Consider the following 21,148-nt stretch of genomic DNA (forward strand, 5'->3'; position numbering starts at 1 on the left):
CACCAATCTCATTAGGATGTGCCAGGGCCAAGCTTAATTGCCTGTCCTTGAGAGGGGAAGGCCCTGTAAGGCCATTAGCTGCTGTAAGCCCTTTAGGCTGATGAGCTGCTGGCAGAGGCAGGAGAGCAAAGCTGGCAAAGGGGGAGGGGAAAGAACCTGGTGTGGGGCAATGAGCTGCAGAGTGCCTGACAAAAGAGCCTGGCAACTGCTGCTGAGAGCCAGCTGCCCAGGGGTGAAGCCTGGCACTGCCTGCTGGGGTGCAGGAGACACCAGGAGGGACAGGCCACAGGAGCTGAGGTACAGAGCCTGGGTAGGGCTGGAAGGGACCTTCAAGATCATCCAGTTCTGACCCCTGGCCATGGGCAGGGACACCTCCCACTAGCACAGGCTGCTCAGGGCCTCATCCAGCCTGGCCCTGACCACCTCCAGGGAGAGAGCATCCACAGTCTCCCTGGGCAGCCTGTGCCAGGCTCTCCCCACCCTCAGTGCCAGGAATTTCTTCCTCATCTCCAGTCTCAATCTGCCCTGCTCTAACTCAAAGCCATTTGCCCTCATCCTGGCACTCCAAGCTTTTGTCACAAGTCCCTCCCCAGCTCTCCTGGAGCCCTTCAGGTACTGGGAAGCTGCTCTCAAGCCTCCCTGGAGCCTTCTCTTCTCCACTCAGCCCCAACTCTGCCAGCCTGCCCCCACAGGGGAGGTTCTCCAGCCTCTGATCACCTTCCTGGCCTCCTCTAGAGCTGCTCTTGCAGTTTATGTCCTTCTTGGGCTGAGGACATCAGAAGTGGGTGCAGCACCGGAGCCCGGCCCAGGCAGCACCAGAGCCTGGCCCCTCCTCGAGGAGCAAACCAGCCCCAAAGAGCCATTCAGCAAACTCCTGGAGTCCCAAGCCAGGAGCTGGACCCAAAGCTTCAGCTCGGTGCCAGCAGCCACAGCACCCAGGGGGCATCACCTGAACCAGGAACCATCCTGTGCCAGCCCTCGACCTGCCCCCAAAAGGCTTCTGTCTGCCTGGCCTCGTTTGCTAATTAAAGAGCACTAATGAGGGGCGCGGGGGGCGGGGCCGCAGGCGGCCGGGGGGCGGGGCCGCAGGCGGCCGGGGGGCGGGGCCGCAGGCTCCTGTCCCCGCCCCTCCCTCCCTCTCCTCTCCGCAGCCGCAGGATGTTTACAACCAGGTTTAATTTGTGCAATTATGAATCGTTTTCCTAGCTGCCTCATTTGCATAACAATTACTCTGCTCGCTGCGTGCCTGGCCCTGGCCCTGGCACTGCTTTGACACCAGCGAGGACCTGAGCACTCGGCTCTGCTCGGCTTGGTCCTCGTGGGCTTTGTTTGGCTTTGGTTTTCTTTCCCCTGGGGTGGTTGCAGCTCGGCAGAGTTGCTGCTCCCTGCCCAGAGCGAGGCCGCAGCCCTGCCCGGAGAGCAAAGGAAGAGATCTGCCTCAGGGTGTCACAGCCTTAGCTCCAGCCCTCCCCCAGCACCAAGCCTCCCACCTGCTGTCCTCAACACTCTGCTGCCAGAGCAGCCCAGACAAGGCCACAGCCAGGGCAGCTGTGCTGATGGGGGCTGCAGACCAAGGGCACTGACCCAGCCAGGGTGAAGAGTCAGAGTCACAGAGGGGCTCAGGGACCTCAGAGATCATCCACTCCAACCCCCCTGCCATGGCAGGGACACCTCTCACCTACCCTCAGCTGCTCCAGGCCTCATCCAACCTGGCCTTGAACAGCCTCCCAGCAGGGGAGAGCCCCGATGGAGAACACTCCTGGCTGAGCAGTGAGGAGCTCTGAGTTTCCACCACAGCCCCACACAATTCCTCCCACTCCCAAGTCACCTTCCAGCCTTCCCAGCTGCCCCAGAGCCCACATGGGCAAAGCCCTCCCCAGGGCTGGAGGACAGCATAAGCCCTGACCCTCCTCCTCCCCAGCAGGGAAAGAGCAGCAGCACACCAAAGGCAGTGAAAAAACCCTCAAGCTGTTATTGAGAGGAGCACAAAGAGCCCCAGCAGCACTGCCAGCTGAGCACAGGGGGAACAGAACCCAGGGCAGGAGCCCCCAGCCTCTGCTGTCAAGTGCAGCAGTCCAGCTGGAGCAGCTGAGCTTTACTGACTCCACAGCAAGTTGGTGAGAGGAGGAACTGGGGAGCACCAACCCCCCAACAAAAACAGCAGTTTTGGGGTAGAGCTGCCCTCTGGGACAGCTCAAGCACAGCTGAAGCTCTGGACCAGGCTGGATGTGCTTCACTTCTCCAGGCACCAGGAGCTCAGCACTTTCACCACGAGGAAGAAACCTGAGATGTAGGACAGCTGAAGGCTGGTGAAGTGCCCTCAGAGCACAACAGCCAAGGAGAGAGCTCCTGCAGCTTGTCAAACACAAGGAAAGGGACCAGAAAGGCAGCTGCAGCCCCTCAGAGGGGAACAGAGAGCAGAGGTCCCCTCACCCCACAGCCCCTGCCCTGCTCCAGCCAGCACCACTGTCCCCTCTGGCTCTCCATTCAGCTTTGCCTCTCTGGAGATGGTCCACAAGGATGCTGAGCACCAAGGGTAGAGCTTGGTCCAGGCAGAGCCATCCCTTCCTGGCAGCTCTGGCAGCAGGGTAGCTGCCCCAGCAGCAGCCCATGGCTCCTCTACATGTCCTCCACACTCCACTTGTAGGCCAGCTCCTGCACTGCCTTCCTGTTGGCCATCCTGGCGAAGCGCTGCTGCTCGAAGCCGTTGGACCTGCAGGGACACCAAGAGCTGCTGTGGAGAAGCTTCCCCAAGGCAAGGACACTTGGTGGAGGCTTCAGGAGCCCTGCACCACTTTGACTCAGCTTCCACCTCCAGCTGTGGCAAGCAGCAGCGAGGAGCAGGCTGACAGCACCAACCCTGCTGCCTCCTGGCCCAAGCAGGCACAGAGCATCACCCACAGAGCAGCCTGGGCTGCTGTGCTCTGCTGTGCTCTGCTGCCACTGTCCCCCCAGCCCAGCACCTACCTGTCCACACCATCCCAGCGGTGCCCAGGCCAGATGTTGAACCTGTTGAGGGGTGGTGCTGGGCCCTTGTACCTTGGCTTTTCTAGGGACAGAAAGAGCAACCCTGGCTGGCTGCCCTGGCACGGTCCTGGGTGCCCAGCCTCAGAGGTGTGCAAAGGCTGCCAGGGGCCACACATCACCTGGCAGCATCCAAACCTTTCTTCTCCTTGTTCTCCTTGGCCTTCCTCTTCTTGATGAACTCAGCCATGGGGTCTCCTTCCCTCTCCTGCTCCCGCAGCATCTGGTCCAGGTCCTGGTCGTCGATGTACCTGGCCAAGGGCTTCTGCATCTCTTTGATAGCATCTTCCACGTTCTGCTGCTGCTGCCTGTCCTGGGCCAGCCTGCAAGCACACACAAGGGCTCACCCCACAGCCACCAAGCAGCCTCTGGCTTCCTGCCCTCAACTTCCACCCTGCCTGCAGCGTTCCCAACAGGCATCCAGCCACAGAGGGCACAAATGGGATCACAGAGTGGTGAGGAGTGGAAGAGACCTCTGGGGATCATTGAATCCAGGCCCCCTGGTAAGGGAGGGTCACACAGGGACACATCCAGGTGGGTTTGGAACATCTCCAGAGAAGGAGACTCCACCACCTCCCTGAGCAGCCTGCTCCAGGGCTCAGCACCCTCAAAGCAGTTCCTCAAAGGGGCCTCAAACTGAGAGCAGTGGCACAGCACCCAGCCCCTGCTGGCAGGGGTAGCACAGCCGGGCTCCAAAGCAGGGAGTGAGGGGCCCCAGGCTGCAGCCAGGCCCCAGAGCCCCGGGGGGGCAGCTCACCCTTTGCCCCACTTGGCATAGAGCGCATCCCGCTCCGCCTCCGCCGCCGCCCGCTGCCGCTGCTGCAGCTGCTCCTGCGCCAGGTCCCTCCTGCGCCCGGACTTGTCCCGGAACACCGTCTGGGAGTGCCTGGATTCCTCTGGAGGGGAGGGGAGGGAGGCCTCAGCTCGGGCATGCTGCAACCCAGCACCAGCTCAAGCTGCTGCTCCACAGTGCCCCTGCTCCTCGTGTGCCCACACAGCGCTGCAGCCCCTACCTTCCAGGTGCTGGTTGCTCCTCTCCTGCCGCCTGAGCTCCTGCTGCTCCCTCCTCAGCACCTCAGCTGTCACCAGGCCAGCCTGGAGCTGCCAAGCAAACAGAACCCACCCCAGTGGCTGCCAGCTGAGAGCTGCCCAGAGGTCAGCAGAGACATCAGCAGACAGCCACTTCCCAGAGCCACTTGGCTGGCACCCTCAGGAACACCTTCCCAGAGCTCCTGGAGCAGCGAGGGCTGAGGCAGAGCTCACCCTGCTCCTAGTGCCAGCAGAGGCTCTGGCATGGCTGCAGACCAAAGCTCCTCTCCACAAGGTGCAAGTTCATAGTTTCATAGAATGGTTTAGGCTGGAAAGGACCTCAAAGATCCTCCATTCCCACCCCCCTGCCATGGGACCTCCCCCTAACCCAGGCTGCTCAGGGCCTCATCCAGCCTGGCCTGGCTGTGCTGTTACAGTTGTCTGTCCATGGGGAGAGACCCACAGCTTCACCCTCACCTTCCTGGGAGAGGCCTTGGGGTCATGGTGCTGATGAGGAGAGGGCTCATGAGGACTCCTGGCCCTGTGCTGCTCCTTCCCAGCAGGCAGGGTCCGTCGTGGAGGAGACAAATCAGAGCCTGGAGACCTGCTGGGACTCCTCTGGAGTGCACCACGCCTGGGGGAGCTGAGCCCCCGGGGGGCACCCCTGCGTGGGGGTGGAGACTCAGAGTCATGCCTCAGCTTCTTGGTGGCTGGAGAAGCACCTGCAGGGGAGACACAACCCAGAGCTCAGCATGTGGCAGAATGAGGCCTGCAAAAGGACTACAAATGGTGGGGAAGGAGGTTAAGGCTACAAAAATGCAGGGCTTGAGATGCCAAAGGTGCAGGGAGAAGAGTCTGACTTCTCCTGCTTCTGGAGGTGTCACTGCCTGGAGCCAGGCTGGAAAGGCTCTCGGCCTCTTGGGCAGGGTTAAGCCTTGGCCAGGTAACTCCTGGGGGAGCTCTGGAGCAGCTGATGAATGCCAGGCTGACAAGAAGCTGCTGCTCCAACAGCAGTGCCAACCAACTCCCTGGCACTGCCCGGCTGCAGGCTGCCAGCTCCACGCCTCTCACCTGCTGGCAGCGTGCAAAGGAGGTCAGAGAGCAGGCAGCCAGCAGCAGCTCTGCCGCTCACTCACTCACCTTTTGTCCTGCTCTGCTTTCTCACCCCAGGCGACCTGCTCCTCCTCCTCCGGGGTGGGGACGACTCCGGGCCGGGATCAGGCCTCGGCCTCCGGGGAGGGGACAGGTCCGGGGTGGCCTCACGCTTGTGGTGCGAGGAGGGCTTGGCCGAGGCACCGCGCCGGAGCCGGGGCTGCTCCCCCTGGCCGCCCCCAGGCTGAGGCTTCTCACTGCTCCTGCTGCCCTGCCTGCCCCCTGCCGAGCTGCCCCCTGGGGGAGAGACGTCCGGGGAGTCGTGGCGCTGGCGCCGGGGGGGCGCCGGGTCAGGGGAGTCGTGGCGCTGGCGCCGGGGGGGAGACAGGTCAGGGGAGTCATGGCGCTTCCTCCTGGGGGGGGAGGGGTCTGGGGAGTCGTGGCGCTGGCGCCGGGGGGGCGCCGGGTCAGGGGAGTCGTGGCGTTTCCTCCTAGGGGGGGATGGGTCAGGGGAGTCATGGCGCTGTCTTCTTGGTGGGGACAGCTCTGGGGAGTCATGGCGCTTCCTCCTGGGGGCGGATGGGTCCGGGGAGTCCTGGCGCTGCCGCCTGGCAGGCAGGGGCTTGGCAGAGAGGTTTCCATCCCGCCTGGGAGGGGACGGATCCGGGGAGTCGTGGCGCTGTCTTCTGGGGGGGGACAGGTCAGGGGAGTCGTGGCGCTGTCTTCTGGGGGGGGACAGGTCAGGGGAGTCGTGGCGCTGGCGCCTGGGGGGCACAGGCTTGGCGGAGTTGCTTCCATCTCGCCTGGAGGGGGACAGCTCTGGGGAGTCGTGGCGCTTCCTCCTGGGGGGAGCCAGGTCTGGGGAGTCCTGGTGCTTCCTCCTAGGAGGGGACAGGTCAGGGGAGTCGTGGCGCTGGCGCCTGGCAGGCAGGGGCTTGGCAGAGTTGCTTTTGTCTCGCCTGGGAGGGGACAGGTCAGGGGAGTCCTGGTGCTTCCGTCTGGGGGGAGAGAGGTCCAGAGAGCCATTGTGCTTCCTCCTGGGGGGGGACAGGTCCGGAGAGTCCTGGCGCTGGCCCCTGGCAGGCAGGGGCTTGGCAGAATGGTTTCCATCCCGCCGGGGGGGGGACAGGTCTGGAGAGCCATGGTGCTTCCTCCTAGGAGGGGACAAATCTGGGGAGTCGTGGCGCTGTCTTCTTGGTGGGGACAGGTCTGGGGAATCATGGCGCTTCCTCCTGGGGGGTGACAAATCTGGAGAGTCCTGGCGCTGGCCCCTGGCAGGCAGGGGCTTGGCAGAGAGCTTTCCATCCCGCCTCAGGGGAGACAGGTCCGGGGAGTCATGGCGCTTCCTCCTGGGGGGGGACAGGTCCGGGGAGCCGTGGCGCTTCCTCCTGGGGGGGGACAGGTCCGGGGAGCCGTGGCGCTTCCTCCCGGGGGGGGATGTGTCGGCCTGGTGCCGCAGCTGCCCCGGCTGGGAGCCGTCCGGGGGGTCGTGGCGCTGGCGCCTGGCAGGGCAGCAGGAGGAGGCAATCAGAGTCAGGTTTCGCTGTCCCCAGGCTGGACACAGCCCCCAGGAGCCAGCAGTGCTGCTGCAGGATGAAAACTCCTGAGCCAAAATTCACCTCTGTGGAGTGCCCCGAGCCACAGAATTCCCAAAGCCGATCCCAAAACCCCTCTGAGGCAGCCTGGCTCCCAGGGAAGCTCTGACTGTGAGTCCCTAGGGACACTCATGGCATCCAGGCTGCAGCTGCCCCTCCATGTCCTGTCTGCATCAGCAACATCTCCCATGGAAGGGCCCCAGCGTGCTCCCATCCAGCCTGGGTGCTGTGCAAGCACAGAACATCCCCCAGGTGCTTTCAGACCGGGGGGGTGGTACCACCACCCTCAGCACGCTGCAGGTCTCCCCTGAGTCAGCCTCAGCACTCAAGTGAAGCAACAGGAGAGGCTCCAGCTGGAGCTCCATACCTCATGGTGGCTTTGGCAGGCACCGAAACGTCTGAGCTCTGGGAGTCTTCGTTCTGGTCTGAAGGAAAGCAAGCAGGAGGTCACCACCCACAGGGTGCCACAGCTCAGCAGCTCAAGGATTTATCTCCTCTCAGCCAGCACTGTTTCACTTGCAAGGACCTTGCCTAGAGCAGTGAGACACTCGGGAGGGGAGGGAGGGAGGGAGGCAGGGTCTGCTCTGCGCTCACCTCCCAGAAGCTTCCACTTGGCGTTGGTCCGGAACTCCTCCATCAGCTTCACCTCCTCAGGACGCTCATCAATGAACTCTGCCACCTGGCCACACACAGCAGAGGGAGCAAGGTGCCTTTGGAAGGGATTTCTGCCCTCCAGCACCAGCCACTACACCCGACTGCTCCACTGGGTGACCATCACGGAGCTGCCTCCCTGCAGGAGGGGTCCCAGAGCAGCTTCCCGAGGCTCTCACTCCCACTGCTCACACTGCAGTGCTCAGCAGGCTGCAGCAGCCCACAGCTACCTTCTGCCTCCCCCCAGGCAGCTGTAAGAACCACAGCCCTGGCTCCACCCTCTGCTGCTGGCTGCTTTAATCTGCAGGGAGCTAATCCAACCACTCTGTGCTTCAGCCAGGGGTCTCCCCCAGCCCTGTCACAGAACCTCCCACACGGGGAAGGTGAGGATGGGTCTCAGCAAACCCTTCCCAAGGGAGACAGGAGGGGAGCATAGCCACAGAGCACGGAGCCTGTGAAAGCGCTTTCGGCCGCGATTCCCTGCTCACCACAGGCATGTCTGCTTCATCCTCCTCCTCCTCCTTCTCCTGGACAGCAGCGATGCTGCTCCAGCTGACATCATCATCCACAATCCGCATCCTAGGAGCGGGGAGAAGGTGCCCTGCCGTCAGCTCGCCAGCAAGGAAGGGCAGAGCCCGAATCCTGCCAGCGGGCCCGAGGGTGGGGATGGCAGCGGGAGGAATTCTGAGCAAGGGGTGGAACTTCTCGCCAGGGCAGGTGGAGGTTTCTGGCCCGGGGAGAAGATCCCCGGCCTGACGGGGTACCCCGGGTATTTCTAGGCAGGAGAAGCACCCCTAGAGAGAGCCCCAAGCGCTCAGGAGGAGGCTGAGGGGGGCGCAGGAGGGGGTCGCAGGAGGGTGCCGAGGGCAGCGCGCAGGCAGAGGCCCAGAGGCGCGCACCGCGGCGGGCCGGGCCTGCCACGAGCGGCGGCAGCTGGCGCAGGCCGCGGCCTTCCCCGCGACTCACCCGCTCCTCCCGGCAGCGCCCGGAGGCTTCTTCTTGCGCCGGCGGCGGGGCTGGGCGGCCTCGGCGGCGGGCGGCCCGCTCAGGTACCGCCGCAGGTACTCGGCCTTGGACAGGCCCTGCGCCGCCATTGTGCCGCCGGCCGGAAGTGACGTCGCAGCCAGCGGCAGACGCGCGCGCGGCGGCGGCGGGCGGGCCGGGGGCGGGGCCAGTGGGCCTGTGGGCGGGGCCAGGGCGCCCGTGGGCGGGGCCAGCAGCAGCAGCCAGCGCGGGGACTCCTTCAAGGCTTTTATTTGGGGGTCGCGGCCCCGAGGGCCCCCAGTACGGCACCCAGACGACATCTCCCTCCCGTACACTCCCAGAGCAAGGCCTCAGCGCCCGTCCCTGCGGCCCCCGGGGCAGGGAAAAGGATCTTAGTCCCAGACAAGTCCTGGTCCCCGGAGCCGCGGGGTTGCAGGGTCCGGCTGCACCGGCTACCGGCCCGGGGCTCCCTCCGCCTCGTAGCCCTCTGTCTTCATGTCGTTGAGGCCCAGCTCTTCGTTCTGCTCAAAGGTTCGCTCGTAGCGCTCCACTCTCAGCTCTGGGTCCTCTTCTGGGGCGTACACGTTCTGCAGGGGGAGATGGGGACCCCCTTCACACCCCTGCTCAGAGCCCCAGCACCAGCAGCCCCCAGCTGCACACCAGAGAGGGCTCTGGACAGCACTTGGGCAAGCATGTCCCTCCCACCACAGAGCATGGACAGACCATTCCTGGCCACTATTGCAGGGAGCAGACACTGCTCCCAGCTTTGTGCCAAGCCACTTCCACTCCCTTGGGCAAGTCACTCACTAACAAAGCCCCAAAGGGAATCCTCCCTGCCAGCACCACAGAGGAAAATCCACCCAGGCTGCTCAGGAGACTTCAAGGAGCTCAACTGGGCTCTGGGCAACCTGATCTAGTTGGGGATGCTGCTGCTTAGTGCAGAGGGGATTGGACTCCATGACCTTTGGAGGTCCCTTCCAACCCAGACCATTCTATGATTCTACCTTACCACTGCCCAATGCCATACCTGAAGGTAGCTGTTGCCTGCAGGATCATCCATGATGAAGTGAGCCTTTGTCTTCCCCTCTATGATCTGCAGAAAGATCAGATCCAGGCATTAAGGCTCCTCCTAAACCTCCAGCACTTCTGGCAGCAAGATGCATGCAGCATGCTTTACAGTTCCCACACTGCCAGCAGTTAAAAGCCACCAACAGCTCCATAAATGGCTGAGGACACAGGAGAAGAAGTGTGGAGCAGCCAGAGAAATGCTTGCCAGGGAGTCATGAGGGGGGGTGGGAAACCAGCCATGCCCTCACCTCTTGCAGCTTCCCCACGAACTCCTGCAGCTTTTCGGCCTTGCCAGGCACAGAGCTGTCCCCCAGGGTGAAGGGGTTCCTCTCAACCTGGGAGAGCAGAGCCACTCACTCAGCCAGCTGTGACAGGCACCTGCCCCACAGCCAGGCCCAGCAGTGCAGCCTCACTCACCAGGTCTCTGATGTCCTTCAGCAGCCCCTCCAGGGTGGTGAATTTCCCCCCCAGGGCTCCCATCCCCAGCTCGAACTCCAGCTCTGGGATCTCCACACTGCAGGTCTCTGACTGTGAGGGTGAGCAGCTGGTGAGGGCCCACAGGGGCACAGCCAGGCCCTGGGCACCCAGCACAGGAGGGCACAGGGGCCCCAGGGCACTGCACCTTTAGGATGTCCCTGGTCATGTCCGAGGGGTCTGTGATCCGGAGGGTGATCCTGCTGCCCTGCGCTTCGATTGCTCCTCCAGACTTCACCTGGGGACAGCCAGCAGCCAGCTGCAGGGCCTCTGACACCAAAGCCCTGCCATGGTGTCCTAAGGGGGCTTGCCCTGAGAGCTGAGAGGCTGCTCTGCATCTGAGCACAGTGCCCAGCAGGCCTGAGCAGGTGTGGGGCTGGCTGATCTGTACCACACCAAGCTGTCCCCCACAGAGCAGCAGCCCCCACCTCCCCCCAGCCCCTCAGGAGGGGCTCAGCGTTCTCCAGCTCACCTCATTCGTCCTGTGCCCACAGGAGTCACAGTTGGTGGCCATGATGATCACTTCCTTGAAGTGTGGGATGTCTGGAGCAGGCAGTCAAAGAAAACTCAGGGACAGGGAAGCCTCCAAGCCTGCAGGCTCTGCACAGCCCCAGCCCTTCCCCAGGCACTGCAGGACCTCACTGCTGAGCTGAGACACATCTGCAGCCTGCTAGGAGCCACTGCCTGGTGCAGCAGGCTCAGCAAGGAGGTGACTGCCCCCAGCCTGGCAGGGGGCACCGAGGGGCAGCACATCCCTGCTCCAAGGATACCAACTAGCTTCATGTTGGTGCTGGCTGGGGCGTTGCACTCGGGGCAGTTGGTGTTGAACTGCAGCACCTGGGGCAGGGGAGAGGAGAATCAGAAAGTGCAGGCCAGCCCAGAAAGCCTGTCCTGGGCACCAGCCCCCCAGGCACTGCTGCCAGCACCCTGCAAAGGCTCCCACCTCGTTCCTCAGGTCCTCTGCAGAGCCTGCTGGGGTCTGGTCCTGCTCCTCTCCCTGCGGGGGGTGTTGGGGGGGAAGCCAGCAGCAGCATTAAGCCCTGCTCCCGAAGCCAGGAGCTCCCAGAGGGTGAGGGGAGCAGGGCAGGAGCAGCAGCAGCTGCCTGTTACCTCCAGCCCCAGCATGGCAGCCTGCTGGGGAGTCCTCCTGTAGCGAGTGACCAGCAGCGCGTCGTCCCTGCGCGGGGCGTGGGGGTTCTCCACAAAGCTGTTCCCCGAGGGGTCATCGATCACCTGGGGGAGAGGGGAGCCTCAGGCAGCCACCCCACACCTCCCTGCTCAGGAGGGGCTCCTGCTCCTGCTCCTGCTCCAGCTTACTCACAAAGGTGAAGGGGGAAGGGACTTCTTTCAGCTGCTTCAGTTTCGCGATGAACTCCTCCACCTTGGCTGCCACCTCCTCGTCCTGGGCCTGCAAAACAGCACAGGCCTGAGGTGGAAGCAGAGGCAGCCCAGGGCTGAAGGCATCTGACAGCAGCACAGGCCAGAGAGCCTGCAGCACCCTGCCCATCACTGCACAGGCAGAGCACCAGCAAAGGAAGCATGTCCCAGGCAGGAGGCCCTGAGCAGCTTCCCCTTTCAGAGTCACAGAAGGGGTTGGGTTGGAAAGGACTCCAAAGCTCCTCCAGCTCCAGCCCCCTGCCAGGGGCAGGGACCCCTCCCACCAGCCCAGGCTGCTCAGGGCCTCATCCAGCCTGGCCCTGAACACCCCCAGGGAGGGCACAGCCACAGCCTCCCTGGGCAGCCTGTGCCAGAGTCTCCTCACCCTCACTGTCAAGAATCTCTTCCTAACCCAGTCTCAATCGGCCCTCCTCCAGCTTCAATCCCTTCCCTCCCATCCCACCCCTCCAGGCCCCTGCCCAAGCCCCTGCCCAGCTCCCCTGCAGCCCTTTCAGGTGCCTGGAGGATGCTCACCTTGCGTGTGGGCTGGTCCTGCTCCAGGCCTGCCACGGCTCTGTCAATGAGGCCTTCGATGGTGGTCAGAACTGGGCATGACAGCAGGAAGGACATCACCCCTGATGCACCCCAGCAGTGCTGCCCACCCTGCCAGCCTCCACACCTTGGCCCTCTGCAGCCTATTCAGCCCAAGGGAGAGGAGGTCAGGGCCTCAGCTGCTGCCCACTGTGCAGCCAGGGCTCACCCACCTCCCTTCTGGCTGAAGGCTGGGATCTCAAAGTCCAGCTCTGGAATCTGGGCTGTGGCACAGTCAGTCTTCACCACCTGCCTGTTCATGTCCTGCAGGGCACAGTGAGGAGCAGGGTGAGGCTCCCCAGGCCCCCAGCACCGCCCAAAGCAGCAGTGCTAGCCCCAGGCCAGCTCAGCAGCCTCTGAGCCAGCAGCATCCACACCTTGGGCTGAAAAAGGTTACTGCCGAACACAGCCTGAGGGCTGAGGCAGCACAGGAGGGGCACACAGCAGGGCACACAGCAGGGCACACAGCCTGAGGGCTGAGGCAGCACAGGAGGGCACACAGCCTGAGGGCACAGCAGGGCACACAGCCTGAGGGCTGAGGCAGCACAGCAGGGCACACAGCCTGAGGGCACACAGCCTGAGGGCACACAGCCTGAGGGCACACAGCAGGGGCACAGGAGGGCACACAGCCTGAGAGGGCTCAGGCAGCACAGGAGGGCACACAGCCTGAGGGCTCAGGCAGCACAGGAGGGGCACACAGCCTGAGGCAGCACAGCAGGGCACACAGCCTGAGGGCTGAGGCAGCACAGGAGGGCACACAGCCTGAGGGCTCAGCAGGGCACACAGCAGGGCACACAGCCTGAGGGCTCAGCAGGGCACACAGCAGGGCACACAGCAGGGCACACAGCCTGAAGGCTCAGCAGGGCACACAGCCTGAGGGCACACAGCCTGAGGGCACACAGCCTGAGAGGGCTCAGGCAGCACAGCAGGGCACACAGCCTGAGGGCTCAGCAGGGCACACAGCCTGAGGGCTCAGCAGGGCACACAGCCTGAGGGCACACAGCCTGAGGGCACAGCAGGGGCACACAGCCTGAGGGCACAGCAGGGGCACAGGAGGGCACACAGCAGGGCACACAGCCTGAGGGCTCAGCAGGGGCACAGGAGGGCACACAGCCTGAGAGGGCTGAGGCAGCACAGCAGGGCACACAGCAGGGCACACAGCCTGAGAGGGCTGAGGCAGCACAGCAGGGCACACAGCAGGGCACACAGCCTGAGAGGGCTCAAGCAGCACAGCAGGGCACACAGCAGGGCACACAGCCTGAGAGGGCTCAGCAGGGCACACAGCCTGAGGGCTCAGGCAGCACAGCAGGGCACACAGCCTGAGGCAGCACAGAAGGGCACAGCTGCTGCTCTGCCTGCAGGCCCGGGGGCGCAGGGCGCTGCTGACCTGGCGGCAGGTGAGGGTCAGGGTGTAGCGCACTCCCTGCTCCTGGATCCTGCCTGCAGAGTGGATCTCTGTGTTGGACCAGCAGCAGCTGCTGCAGCTGAAGGAGCTGACGATGACCTCTCTGAAGAAGGGGATCCTGGTGAGCAGGAGCCGAGTCACGCCCTGCAGCAGCGAGGGGCTCCTCAGGGCACCGCTCCCCGCGGGGCTGCTCCTGCCGGGGCTGCCCTGGGGAGGTCTCCATCCCCGAGCCCTGGCACCCCCACAGAACGCCCAACCCCCCCAGCGAGCCTTCCCTCCCCTCTCTTGCCCACCGCAGGCTCCCTGGCTGCCTCTTGGACCCCAGCCCAGCAGCTGCTACCGCGGCCCCTCAGCTCCAGGCCAAGCTCTGATCCCCAGCAGCCCTTTCCCGGGTCCTGCCCCTCGCTCAGCTCCCGGACCCCGGTATGTGGAGCCGACCCCTCGCCCCCACAGGCCCCGGGGCGCCTGTAGCCCTGAGCCGGGCACACCCCCCTCCGGCAGCCCTCCGTACCCCGACCAGGAGACCACGGTGGCTGTGGCCTGAGACCACCCCCTGCAGGTTCCTGACCCTCAGCCCCCCGCTCAACCCCCCCCGACAGGCCCCTGTCTGCTCGCCCCGGCGCCGCCACCCCGGCAGCCCTGCCCCCGCCCCCGCCCCCGCCCCCGCCCCCGGCCCCGGCCCCGGCCCCGGCCCCGCCCCCGGCCCCGCCCCCGGCCCGAGCCGCTGCAGCAGGACCCCGCGCGGCGCAGCTGCAGCCCCCCGCGCGCAGAGGCGGCGCAGGCCGCAGCCGCCGCTCACGTTGCGGAAGCAGTTCATGCACAGCGACTCGATCTCGGCCGGCCGCTGCTCGCCGTCCTCGGCGCTGAGCGGCTGGAACAGCGACCCCGCACCGGCCCCGGCCCCGGCCCCGGCCGCCTCCCGCACCGCCGCCATCTTGGGAGCGCCGCCGCGCGGGGCCGGCACGTGGCGCGGGTCACGTGGCGCGGGGGGGTGGTCATGTGACGCGGGGCGGCCACGTGAGGCAGAAGAGCCATGGCTGCGCCTTTATTGCGTATGGCCCGGCCCGGCCCCGCGATGGCCGCCCCCGCCTGCCCCCCGCCGCCCACAGCCGCCCCCCCCCCCGCCGCCCACAGCCGCCCCCCCCCCCGCCCCCCGGCCCTCAGCGCTCCTCGCCGCCGCCGCGCTCGCCCAGGCTGCGCGCCAGGTCCCTCCAGAGCGCGTCCAGGCGAGCCCGCAGGTCCTCCACGGCGTGCGGACCCTCCTGGGAATCCCCCAGGGTGGGCGGCCCGGAGGAGAGCTTCAGCCGCATTTCCTCCGTCTCCTGGTCCAGCGCCCGGGTGAAGGCCTGGATCTGGACGTACGTGTCCCTCCGGAACTCCTCCACCCGCCGCTGCACCTCCCGGGCCAGCTCCTCCGCGGGGGCCGGCTGCTCCCGCAGGCTGCCGGGGTAGAGGCTCAGCTTCGCCTTGAGCTGCTCCAGGTTTCTCTGGATCTTCTGGTGGAGGTCCCTGGCGTTCTGGGTCAGCTTGGTGGAGAGCTGCTGGATGTAGCGGTTGAGCTTCTCGGGGCTGGCCTGGGCGTGGGGGCTGACGTTTCTGTGCAGCTCCTCCACGTTGCGGTGGATCTCGGTCACCAGCCTGTCTGCATAGGGGTGGAAAATGTCCTTCACCTGGTCGGTGTGGAAGGCAATCTTGTCGGCGTAGTGAGCCATGAACCTCTGCACCTCATCTGCCCCCTGCAGCAGCTGAGCAGCCAGCCGCCGGCTGGGCAGGAGCTGGCGCCGCAGCTCCCGGGCGTTCAGCGACAGCTGCTCCAGCAGCTCCTCCGTGAAGGGCTGCAGCTGGGAGCGGAGCTCCTCCAGGTGCCTGCCCACCTTGTGGTGGACATCATCCACGTAGGGAGCCAGCTTCACCCGCAGGCTCTCCAGCTCCTTCCTGATGACCTTCCGCAAGCTCTCCGGGTCCTGGTAGGGCTGGGGGCCTCTGCCGCCCGGGGGGGCCAGCTTCTCCAGGAGGTTCCCCACGGAGCTGCCCCCATCCTGAACGTTCTCCTTCAGGTTTCTGTGCCAGACAGCAGAGCGGTTACTGAGCCCCCCCAGCTTACCCACAGCACCCTCAGTAAAGCTGTTGACAACCGTGAGGGCTGCTCCCCGTGGGCTCTCCCGCCCCCCGAGGAAGGGGCACCCCGTGTGAGGGTGGCAGCTGGAGGGAGCTTGTGGAGGGACCATGCCCAGGCTGGGTGCCACGGGGCAAGCCCCTGGCAGGGGGTACTCACGTGCTGTCCCTGCCCAGCTTGCTGCCCAGGCTGTGCTCTGTGCCATCCTTGTCGCTGGTCAGCTGGCTGAGGTAGTCCCAGAGGCCACTTTGTGCCGGCTCTGCCTGTGACACTGTGGGCAGGAGGGCAGCGGCTGGTGAGGTGCTGCCCACACCCAGGATCAGCCACAGAACCCTCGCAGAATCACAGAATCAAGCAGATGGGAAGAGACCTCCGAGACCATCGAGTCCAGCCAATCACCCAGCCAATCACCCAGCCAATCACCCAACCAATCACCCAACCAATCACCCAGCCAATCACCCAACCAATCACCCAGCCAATCACCCAGCCCTGCCTGATCAGCCGGACCGTGGCACCAAGTGCCTCATCCAGTCCTTTCTTGAACACCTCCAGGGGTGCTGGCCCCCCCAGCCCGCTGCCACCAGCTGTCCTGGGGCAAGTTCCTCTGCCCAGCACCCACCTGGCAAGGTGCCCAGGAGGGTGAGCAGCAGGGCAAACTTCAGAGGCATGGTGTGCCAGGCCGGCAGGCCACCGCCCTGTGGGGAGGAGAAGAGCAGCACATTAGGTCACACCGCGGGGCAGGGCTCCTCTCTGAGCCCTCACAGGTCAGGGTCCCTGCTCCTCACGGCCCCGTCCCTGCGTTCTGCACCCAGCTCCTGCAGCCAGGCAAAGTTCAACCGGGCAGGAGGTGCCCACCCTGGCTCTGTGGGCACGTCCCCCTCACCTGGCTCCGGGTCACCTCCCACATCCCTCCTGCCCGGTGCTGCCCCGCGGCTCCCTTTATATGCTCCCCGCGGCCAGAGGCTGAGGAGCGAGCCGGCAGGGGAAGGCTTTTTGGACCTCACTCCCTGTAAACACAACGTGGAGCCCCGCGGACGTTCCTGAGAGGTGACGTGGGGGCCGGGGGGCGGGGGGGGTCGGTCATCTGACTGCCCCCTCGCCTGCCCCTTCCCGAGCATCCCCCGGGCAGGGCTGCCCGAAGGCCGCCGCCCGCCCGAGCAGCTCTTTGTTTTCCCAGCGATAAGAGAGCCCTCGCTGCTGGCTCTGCAGCTTGCTGGGGACGAGCCTGCCCCTGCCCCTGCCCTGCCCCTGCCCACGCCGCTGACCTTTGCAGCGCGGAGTAAACAGTGCAGGGGAGCTGCCACGGGGGCGAGGGGGGTGCGGAGTGGCAGGGCAGGGACAGGGACACCAGCTGAAACTCCCCCACTGGCAGCTTCTGCTGCAAGGGGTCACGGCCCAAGGAGGGGAATGGGAGCCCAGAGCCTGGGGCCGGGGCCCAGGTGGGGGCAGGAGGACGAGCACGGCTCCAGCTGTGCCAGGAAGGGGCTGGGGAGGGGGCACCCTGTGGTGCAGGGCAAAGTCCTGTGAGCGGCAGGGGTGAAGCTCCGAGCAGGCAGCAGCACTCCTCTGGCACCAAGGTCTGCTCTGCTCCCTCACCCTGGGGACGCTCAGGGGTGCCCCAGGCAGCCCTGGCCACGCTCCCATCCCGCAGCTCCTGCCCCTGCAGCCCACAGGGGAGCCTCCTCAGGGGGCATGCCCCAGCAGGGCAGCTCAGGGTGCCCGCTGTGCCCGCAGCTCTGGTGCCTTTTCCTTCTCCCTGAGCTGGCGACCTCCTGGGGCTTGCCCCCTGCCTGCCTTGGCCCCACTGTGCCTGGCCACAGACCCTGCAGGGTGTGGGGGGGGGTTAGTGCCTGTCATGACCCTGCACAGCCTGCAGAGACCCTTCCCCAGCTGCTCCTGCTGCAGCTGGGATGCTTGGCCCTGTGCCAGGGCTCTGCCCCCTCTGCAGCCACCCAGCTGACACCGAGTTGCTGCAGCACCCTGGTGCGGTGACGTCCTGGGCCCTGACCCCACCCTGGCCAATGGTTCACCTCTGAGCCACCCTCCAGCCCTGTCCTGGGCATGGAGACCCTGCGCCCGCCCAGCCCCCCCTGTGTTCCCTCTCCCTGGTGCCCTGGGACCTGAATCCAGGGTGATGCTCTGCCCTTGAGCAGCTGGCTGAGTGCCCCAGGGCAGGACAGGAGGATGCTGAGAAGAAGGACAGACACAGGCCAGCAGGTGCTTCACTAGGGACAGTTTATTTCTGCCAGGGGCAGTGCCCACAGTGCTCGTGGTGCGGGGGCAAGGCTGGGCACCCCACACCCCCTCCACGCAGTGCCGGGGGGGGGTCTCAGTTCTCCCCTGCTGGCTGAGCAGTGTTGAGGAAGGCAGCGACCTTCTCCCGCACCTCCTTCTCCAGCAGCCCCAGGTGGTCCTCCACGCCAGCAGTGCCCGAGTCCAGCTTGTCCTTCATCTCCTGCAGCCTCTGCACCAGCTGCTGCCCGAAGGCCTCTCCGAAGGGGGCTGCCTGCTGCCGGAAAGCCTCCAGCGTCTGCCCCACTCGCTGCTCCAGCTGCTGGGCCAGGGGGGCCAGGCGCTGCCGCAGGCTCTCGGCGTCGCCGCCGGCCGCCTGCCGCAGCTCCTCGGCCAGAGGGCTGAGCTGGGCACGCAGCTCCTCCGAGCTGGCGGCCAGGCGGGCGCGCAGCTCCTCCGCCACCTTGTCCATCTGTGCCGTCAGGCTGTCCAGCTGCCGGTTGAGTCCTTCCTGCACCTGCCCCGCGTAGGGGCTGAGCCCGCGGCGCAGCTCCCCCACGCTCTGCTCCACCTGGGCCTTCAGCTCGTCGGCCAGGGGCGCCAGGTGCTGCTTCAGGCTCTCCACCCCTCCGTCGATCTGCTGCTGCAGGCGGTCGGCGTAGGGGCTGAGGGAGGCCTGGACGCTCTGGGCGTTGTCCTGCAGCCGGCCCCGCAGCTCGGTCGCGTAGGGCTCCAGCGCCCGGCGCAGCTCCCCGGCGCCGCTGTCCACCCGGGAGCGCAGCTCCTCGGCGTAGGGGCTGATCTTGGCCTGCAGCTCGCGGATGTTGGTGCCGATCTGCTGGTGGACCTCGTCGGCGTACGGCGCCATCTTGGCCTGCAGCTCCTTCAGCTCGCGCTGGATCTGCTCCTTCAGCCGCTGCGAGTCCTGCACCAGCCGCGCCTGCAGCTCGGTGGCGAAGGGCACCAGCCGCTGCTGCAGGTCCTCGGCGTACAGGCTGGCGCTGCGCAGGTTGCTCTGCAGCAGGGTGCTGGAGGAGGGGCACACGTCAGTGCCCCGGCGTGCCCGCAGCCCCCTCCCCCGCCCGGCGCCGTCGTGTCCCCCCACCCCCGTGCTCACTCTATCTGCTTGGTGATCTCGGACTGCTGCAGCCCCTCCACCGTCTCCTTGGCATTGTTGCCCAGCTCGGTGAAGTACTTCCAGATCACGCTGGCCACATCGTCTGGGTTGACATCAGCCTGTGTCCCTGCAAGCAGATGCCACGATCAGCGCGGGCACGATCCTGCTCAGCATCCCCCCGCAAGGGACAGCACAGCAGGTCCCCATCCTGCCCTCCCGGCCAGGACCCTCCCGGCACCGGGTACCCGCAGACCACCTCACCTGCGAGGGCCAGGAGCACCAGGGCGAGAGCTGGAACCTTCGGAAACATCCTGAGCGCCAGGTGGTGCCTGCGGGAGCAGAGAGCAGAGGTGAGGAGACCGCCCTGGGCTGAGCGGCCCCAGCCGAGGCGCCGCCGGCGGCAGCTCCCTCACCTCCGCGCACAGCCGCTCGGATCCCTGCGGGGCCGGGGAGCAGCCGCAGCTATTTATGCAGCCCGGGCGTCCCCCGCGCCTTCCACGCACGCCTGGGGCACAGGCTCCGGGCTTGGACTTTAGCAAGGTCGCGACGTGGAAGCGCCTGACGTGCGCTCAGCCCTGACATCACCCTCGGCCCTGCCAGCTCCCAGCAGGGTGCCAAGGAGGGGGCAGAGAGGGGATGAGGCTACACGTGAGCACCCCCGCGGCTGAGCACCCTCCGGAGGGGCAGAGACCCCGGAGCAGAGGGCCCAGGGCAGCGCCGGGGAGAGAGCTCTGCAGCTCAGTGAGATGTAGCCATGGCTCTGCTGCTGGCAGCTCTGTGGTACCAGGACACGGGCTGGGGGGGCTGTGCTGGATGCAGGGGGCACACGAGGCTGTGTGTGTGCAGGGCACCAGGGCTCCCTGCCACAGAGAATGGCCAGGACCCTGCAGCCGTGGGGTGTTGCACAGTGCCAGGACCCCTGCATTGATACCCCCCCCCCCGGGATGCAGCCCTGGTTCAGCTGACACACGCCCTGGTGCCCCCACCCCGGGCTGTAGCCTGCTGCCGATGTGTCATGGCTGGGGCAAAGGGCACAGCTGGCAGGGACGAGGATCAGCCAGGCCCTGACAATAACAAGGTCCAAAGAGCCATCGCTGTGCCCAGCCCCTGGGGGGCACAGCTTGGGCACACAACCCCCAGCTGAGGGTGCTCCCAGGCAGAGCCAGCCCGGCGGCATCGTGCCCGGGGCTGATGCCACTGGATGTCACCCTTGTGCTCTGTGTGCCCACGCCAGCTCCGGGGCTGGCCCCGCAGCTTCACTCACCGACCTGTACCCCGCAGTGGGCACCGGGCTGGCTGCACTCTCCGGCATGCCCGTGCCCATGCATGCCCTCGCCTGGCACGCAGGCAGAAGCTTGCAGGGGCAGGCAGAGCCACGGGCCAGGCACGGGCAGCCGTGGTGCTGGGGCATTTACCAGCCCCTGGCCGGGAGGGAGGCCACTCGGCACCAGCGCTGGCAGCAGAAGGGCTCTGCAGATTTGCCTCCCCCCCGGCCAGCCCCCACCGCCCCTGACCTTTGCACAATCACCCCCGGGGAGAGACTATAAAGGGGGAGCCAGGGGCTGCCCCTGCGCAGAGTCTGGCACAGGTGAGTGGGGAAGCCCCCCGCAAGGGTCGCGATGGGAAGGGGACAGGGACGGGACCCCGTGGGCACACGGGTCCCTGCCTGCCACCCGTGCCATCTGCTCTGCTCTCTCCCCAGCCATGAAGGGATCGATCCTGTTCCTCTTCGTCTGCGTGGCCGCCCTGGCAGCGGCAGCAAGTAAGGGCTGGGCGAGCAGGAGGACAGTGCGGCCGGGGGGCAGGGGGTGCATGCAGGCGGCGGGGGGCACAGCCCCCTGGCCTCGCCCCTTGCTCCCACAAGGTTTGTGCTCGCAGGGGCCGACACGGGCGAGCAGCCCAGGGAGCTGGTGAGGAAGGTGCAGGAGTACACCCAGAAAGCCACCGCCATGGTCAAACGCGCCTTCAGCAGCCTGCAGGAGTCGGAGGTGGCTCAGCAGGCCAGGTGCCCCCACACGCCCCTGCCCGCCCGGGCGCCCCTCCCTGCCACCCTGCTGCCAGCAGGGAGCCCGGCGGGCGCCCTGCGCTGAGCCTTCCCTCCCCTCGCAGGCGCTGGCTGTCGGACAACGCGGAGCTGGCGAAGCAGCAGCTGGCGTGGATGAAGCAGCAGCTGGCCGAGCTCTGGAAGCGGACGCCGGCTGCGTAGCCCCGCCGGGGGCTGGCGGGGACCTGGCAGGGCTGGGGGCACCCTGGATCCCCACCCGTGGTTGTGTTTCTTTCAATAAAGTGGCGCTGAAGCAGCGGCTGTGGCAGCATCACTTGGGTGTGGGAGTGAGGGGGAGTGTGCACTGTGGGGGGTGAGGAAGGGCTGGGACAGAGGGGGTCCTCCTCGG

At 66.1% G+C, this 21,148-nt stretch overlaps 5 protein-coding genes across 6 annotated transcripts; 1 reads left to right on the forward strand and 4 right to left on the reverse strand.

Moving 5' to 3' along the window:
* Positions 1-1,948: 1,948 nt before the first annotated feature.
* BUD13 (BUD13 homolog) lies at positions 1,949-8,695 on the reverse strand. The gene is made up of 11 exons (XM_068167790.1): positions 8,358-8,695; positions 7,880-7,970; positions 7,335-7,419; positions 7,108-7,165; positions 5,194-6,647; positions 4,531-4,775; positions 4,038-4,125; positions 3,782-3,920; positions 3,163-3,347; positions 2,968-3,049; positions 1,949-2,713 (listed from the first exon to the last, which is right to left on the reverse strand). The coding sequence occupies exons 1-11, from the start codon at positions 8,693-8,695 to the stop codon at positions 2,620-2,622; spliced, it is 2,859 nt and encodes a 952-aa protein (XP_068023891.1). The 3' UTR covers positions 1,949-2,619.
* ZPR1 (ZPR1 zinc finger) lies at positions 8,630-14,239 on the reverse strand. Of its 2 annotated transcripts, none has more exons than XM_068167791.1 (14): positions 14,090-14,239; positions 13,273-13,434; positions 12,059-12,149; positions 11,829-11,899; positions 11,239-11,325; positions 11,028-11,150; positions 10,861-10,914; positions 10,688-10,754; positions 10,390-10,460; positions 10,066-10,155; positions 9,861-9,971; positions 9,692-9,778; positions 9,403-9,468; positions 8,630-8,962 (listed from the first exon to the last, which is right to left on the reverse strand). In XM_068167791.1, the coding sequence occupies exons 1-14, from the start codon at positions 14,222-14,224 to the stop codon at positions 8,828-8,830; spliced, it is 1,350 nt and encodes a 449-aa protein (XP_068023892.1). In that variant the 5' UTR covers positions 14,225-14,239; the 3' UTR covers positions 8,630-8,827. The 2 variants fall into 2 exon arrangements, with proteins under 2 accessions (XP_068023892.1, XP_068023893.1); XM_068167792.1 differs by lacking the exon at positions 14,090-14,239 and adding an exon at positions 13,802-13,866.
* Positions 14,240-14,436: 197 nt separating this feature from the next.
* On the reverse strand, positions 14,437-16,415 carry APOA5 (apolipoprotein A5). The gene is made up of 4 exons (XM_068167789.1): positions 16,290-16,415; positions 16,026-16,101; positions 15,566-15,677; positions 14,437-15,351 (listed from the first exon to the last, which is right to left on the reverse strand). The coding sequence occupies exons 1-4, from the start codon at positions 16,311-16,313 to the stop codon at positions 14,451-14,453; spliced, it is 1,113 nt and encodes a 370-aa protein (XP_068023890.1). The 5' UTR covers positions 16,314-16,415; the 3' UTR covers positions 14,437-14,450.
* A 1,209-nt stretch (positions 16,416-17,624) lies between these two features.
* APOA4 (apolipoprotein A4) lies at positions 17,625-19,204 on the reverse strand. Its single transcript, XM_068167793.1, has 4 exons — positions 19,169-19,204; positions 19,017-19,084; positions 18,756-18,882; positions 17,625-18,666 (listed from the first exon to the last, which is right to left on the reverse strand). The coding sequence occupies exons 2-4, from the start codon at positions 19,063-19,065 to the stop codon at positions 17,736-17,738; spliced, it is 1,107 nt and encodes a 368-aa protein (XP_068023894.1). The 5' UTR covers positions 19,066-19,084; positions 19,169-19,204; the 3' UTR covers positions 17,625-17,735.
* A 1,207-nt stretch (positions 19,205-20,411) lies between these two features.
* Positions 20,412-21,055, forward strand: APOC3 (apolipoprotein C3). Its single transcript, XM_068167770.1, has 3 exons — positions 20,412-20,517; positions 20,634-20,760; positions 20,865-21,055. Exons 1-3 carry the CDS (start codon positions 20,460-20,462, stop codon positions 20,959-20,961), a joined length of 282 nt encoding a protein of 93 aa, XP_068023871.1. The 5' UTR covers positions 20,412-20,459; the 3' UTR covers positions 20,962-21,055.
* Positions 21,056-21,148: the final 93 nt, after the last annotated feature.

This window comes from Melanerpes formicivorus, unplaced genomic scaffold (genome assembly GCF_026170545.1).
Source record: "Melanerpes formicivorus ecotype bairdi unplaced genomic scaffold, bMelFor1.0.p_v2 SCAF_123, whole genome shotgun sequence".
NCBI lineage: Eukaryota > Metazoa > Chordata > Aves > Piciformes > Picidae > Melanerpes > Melanerpes formicivorus.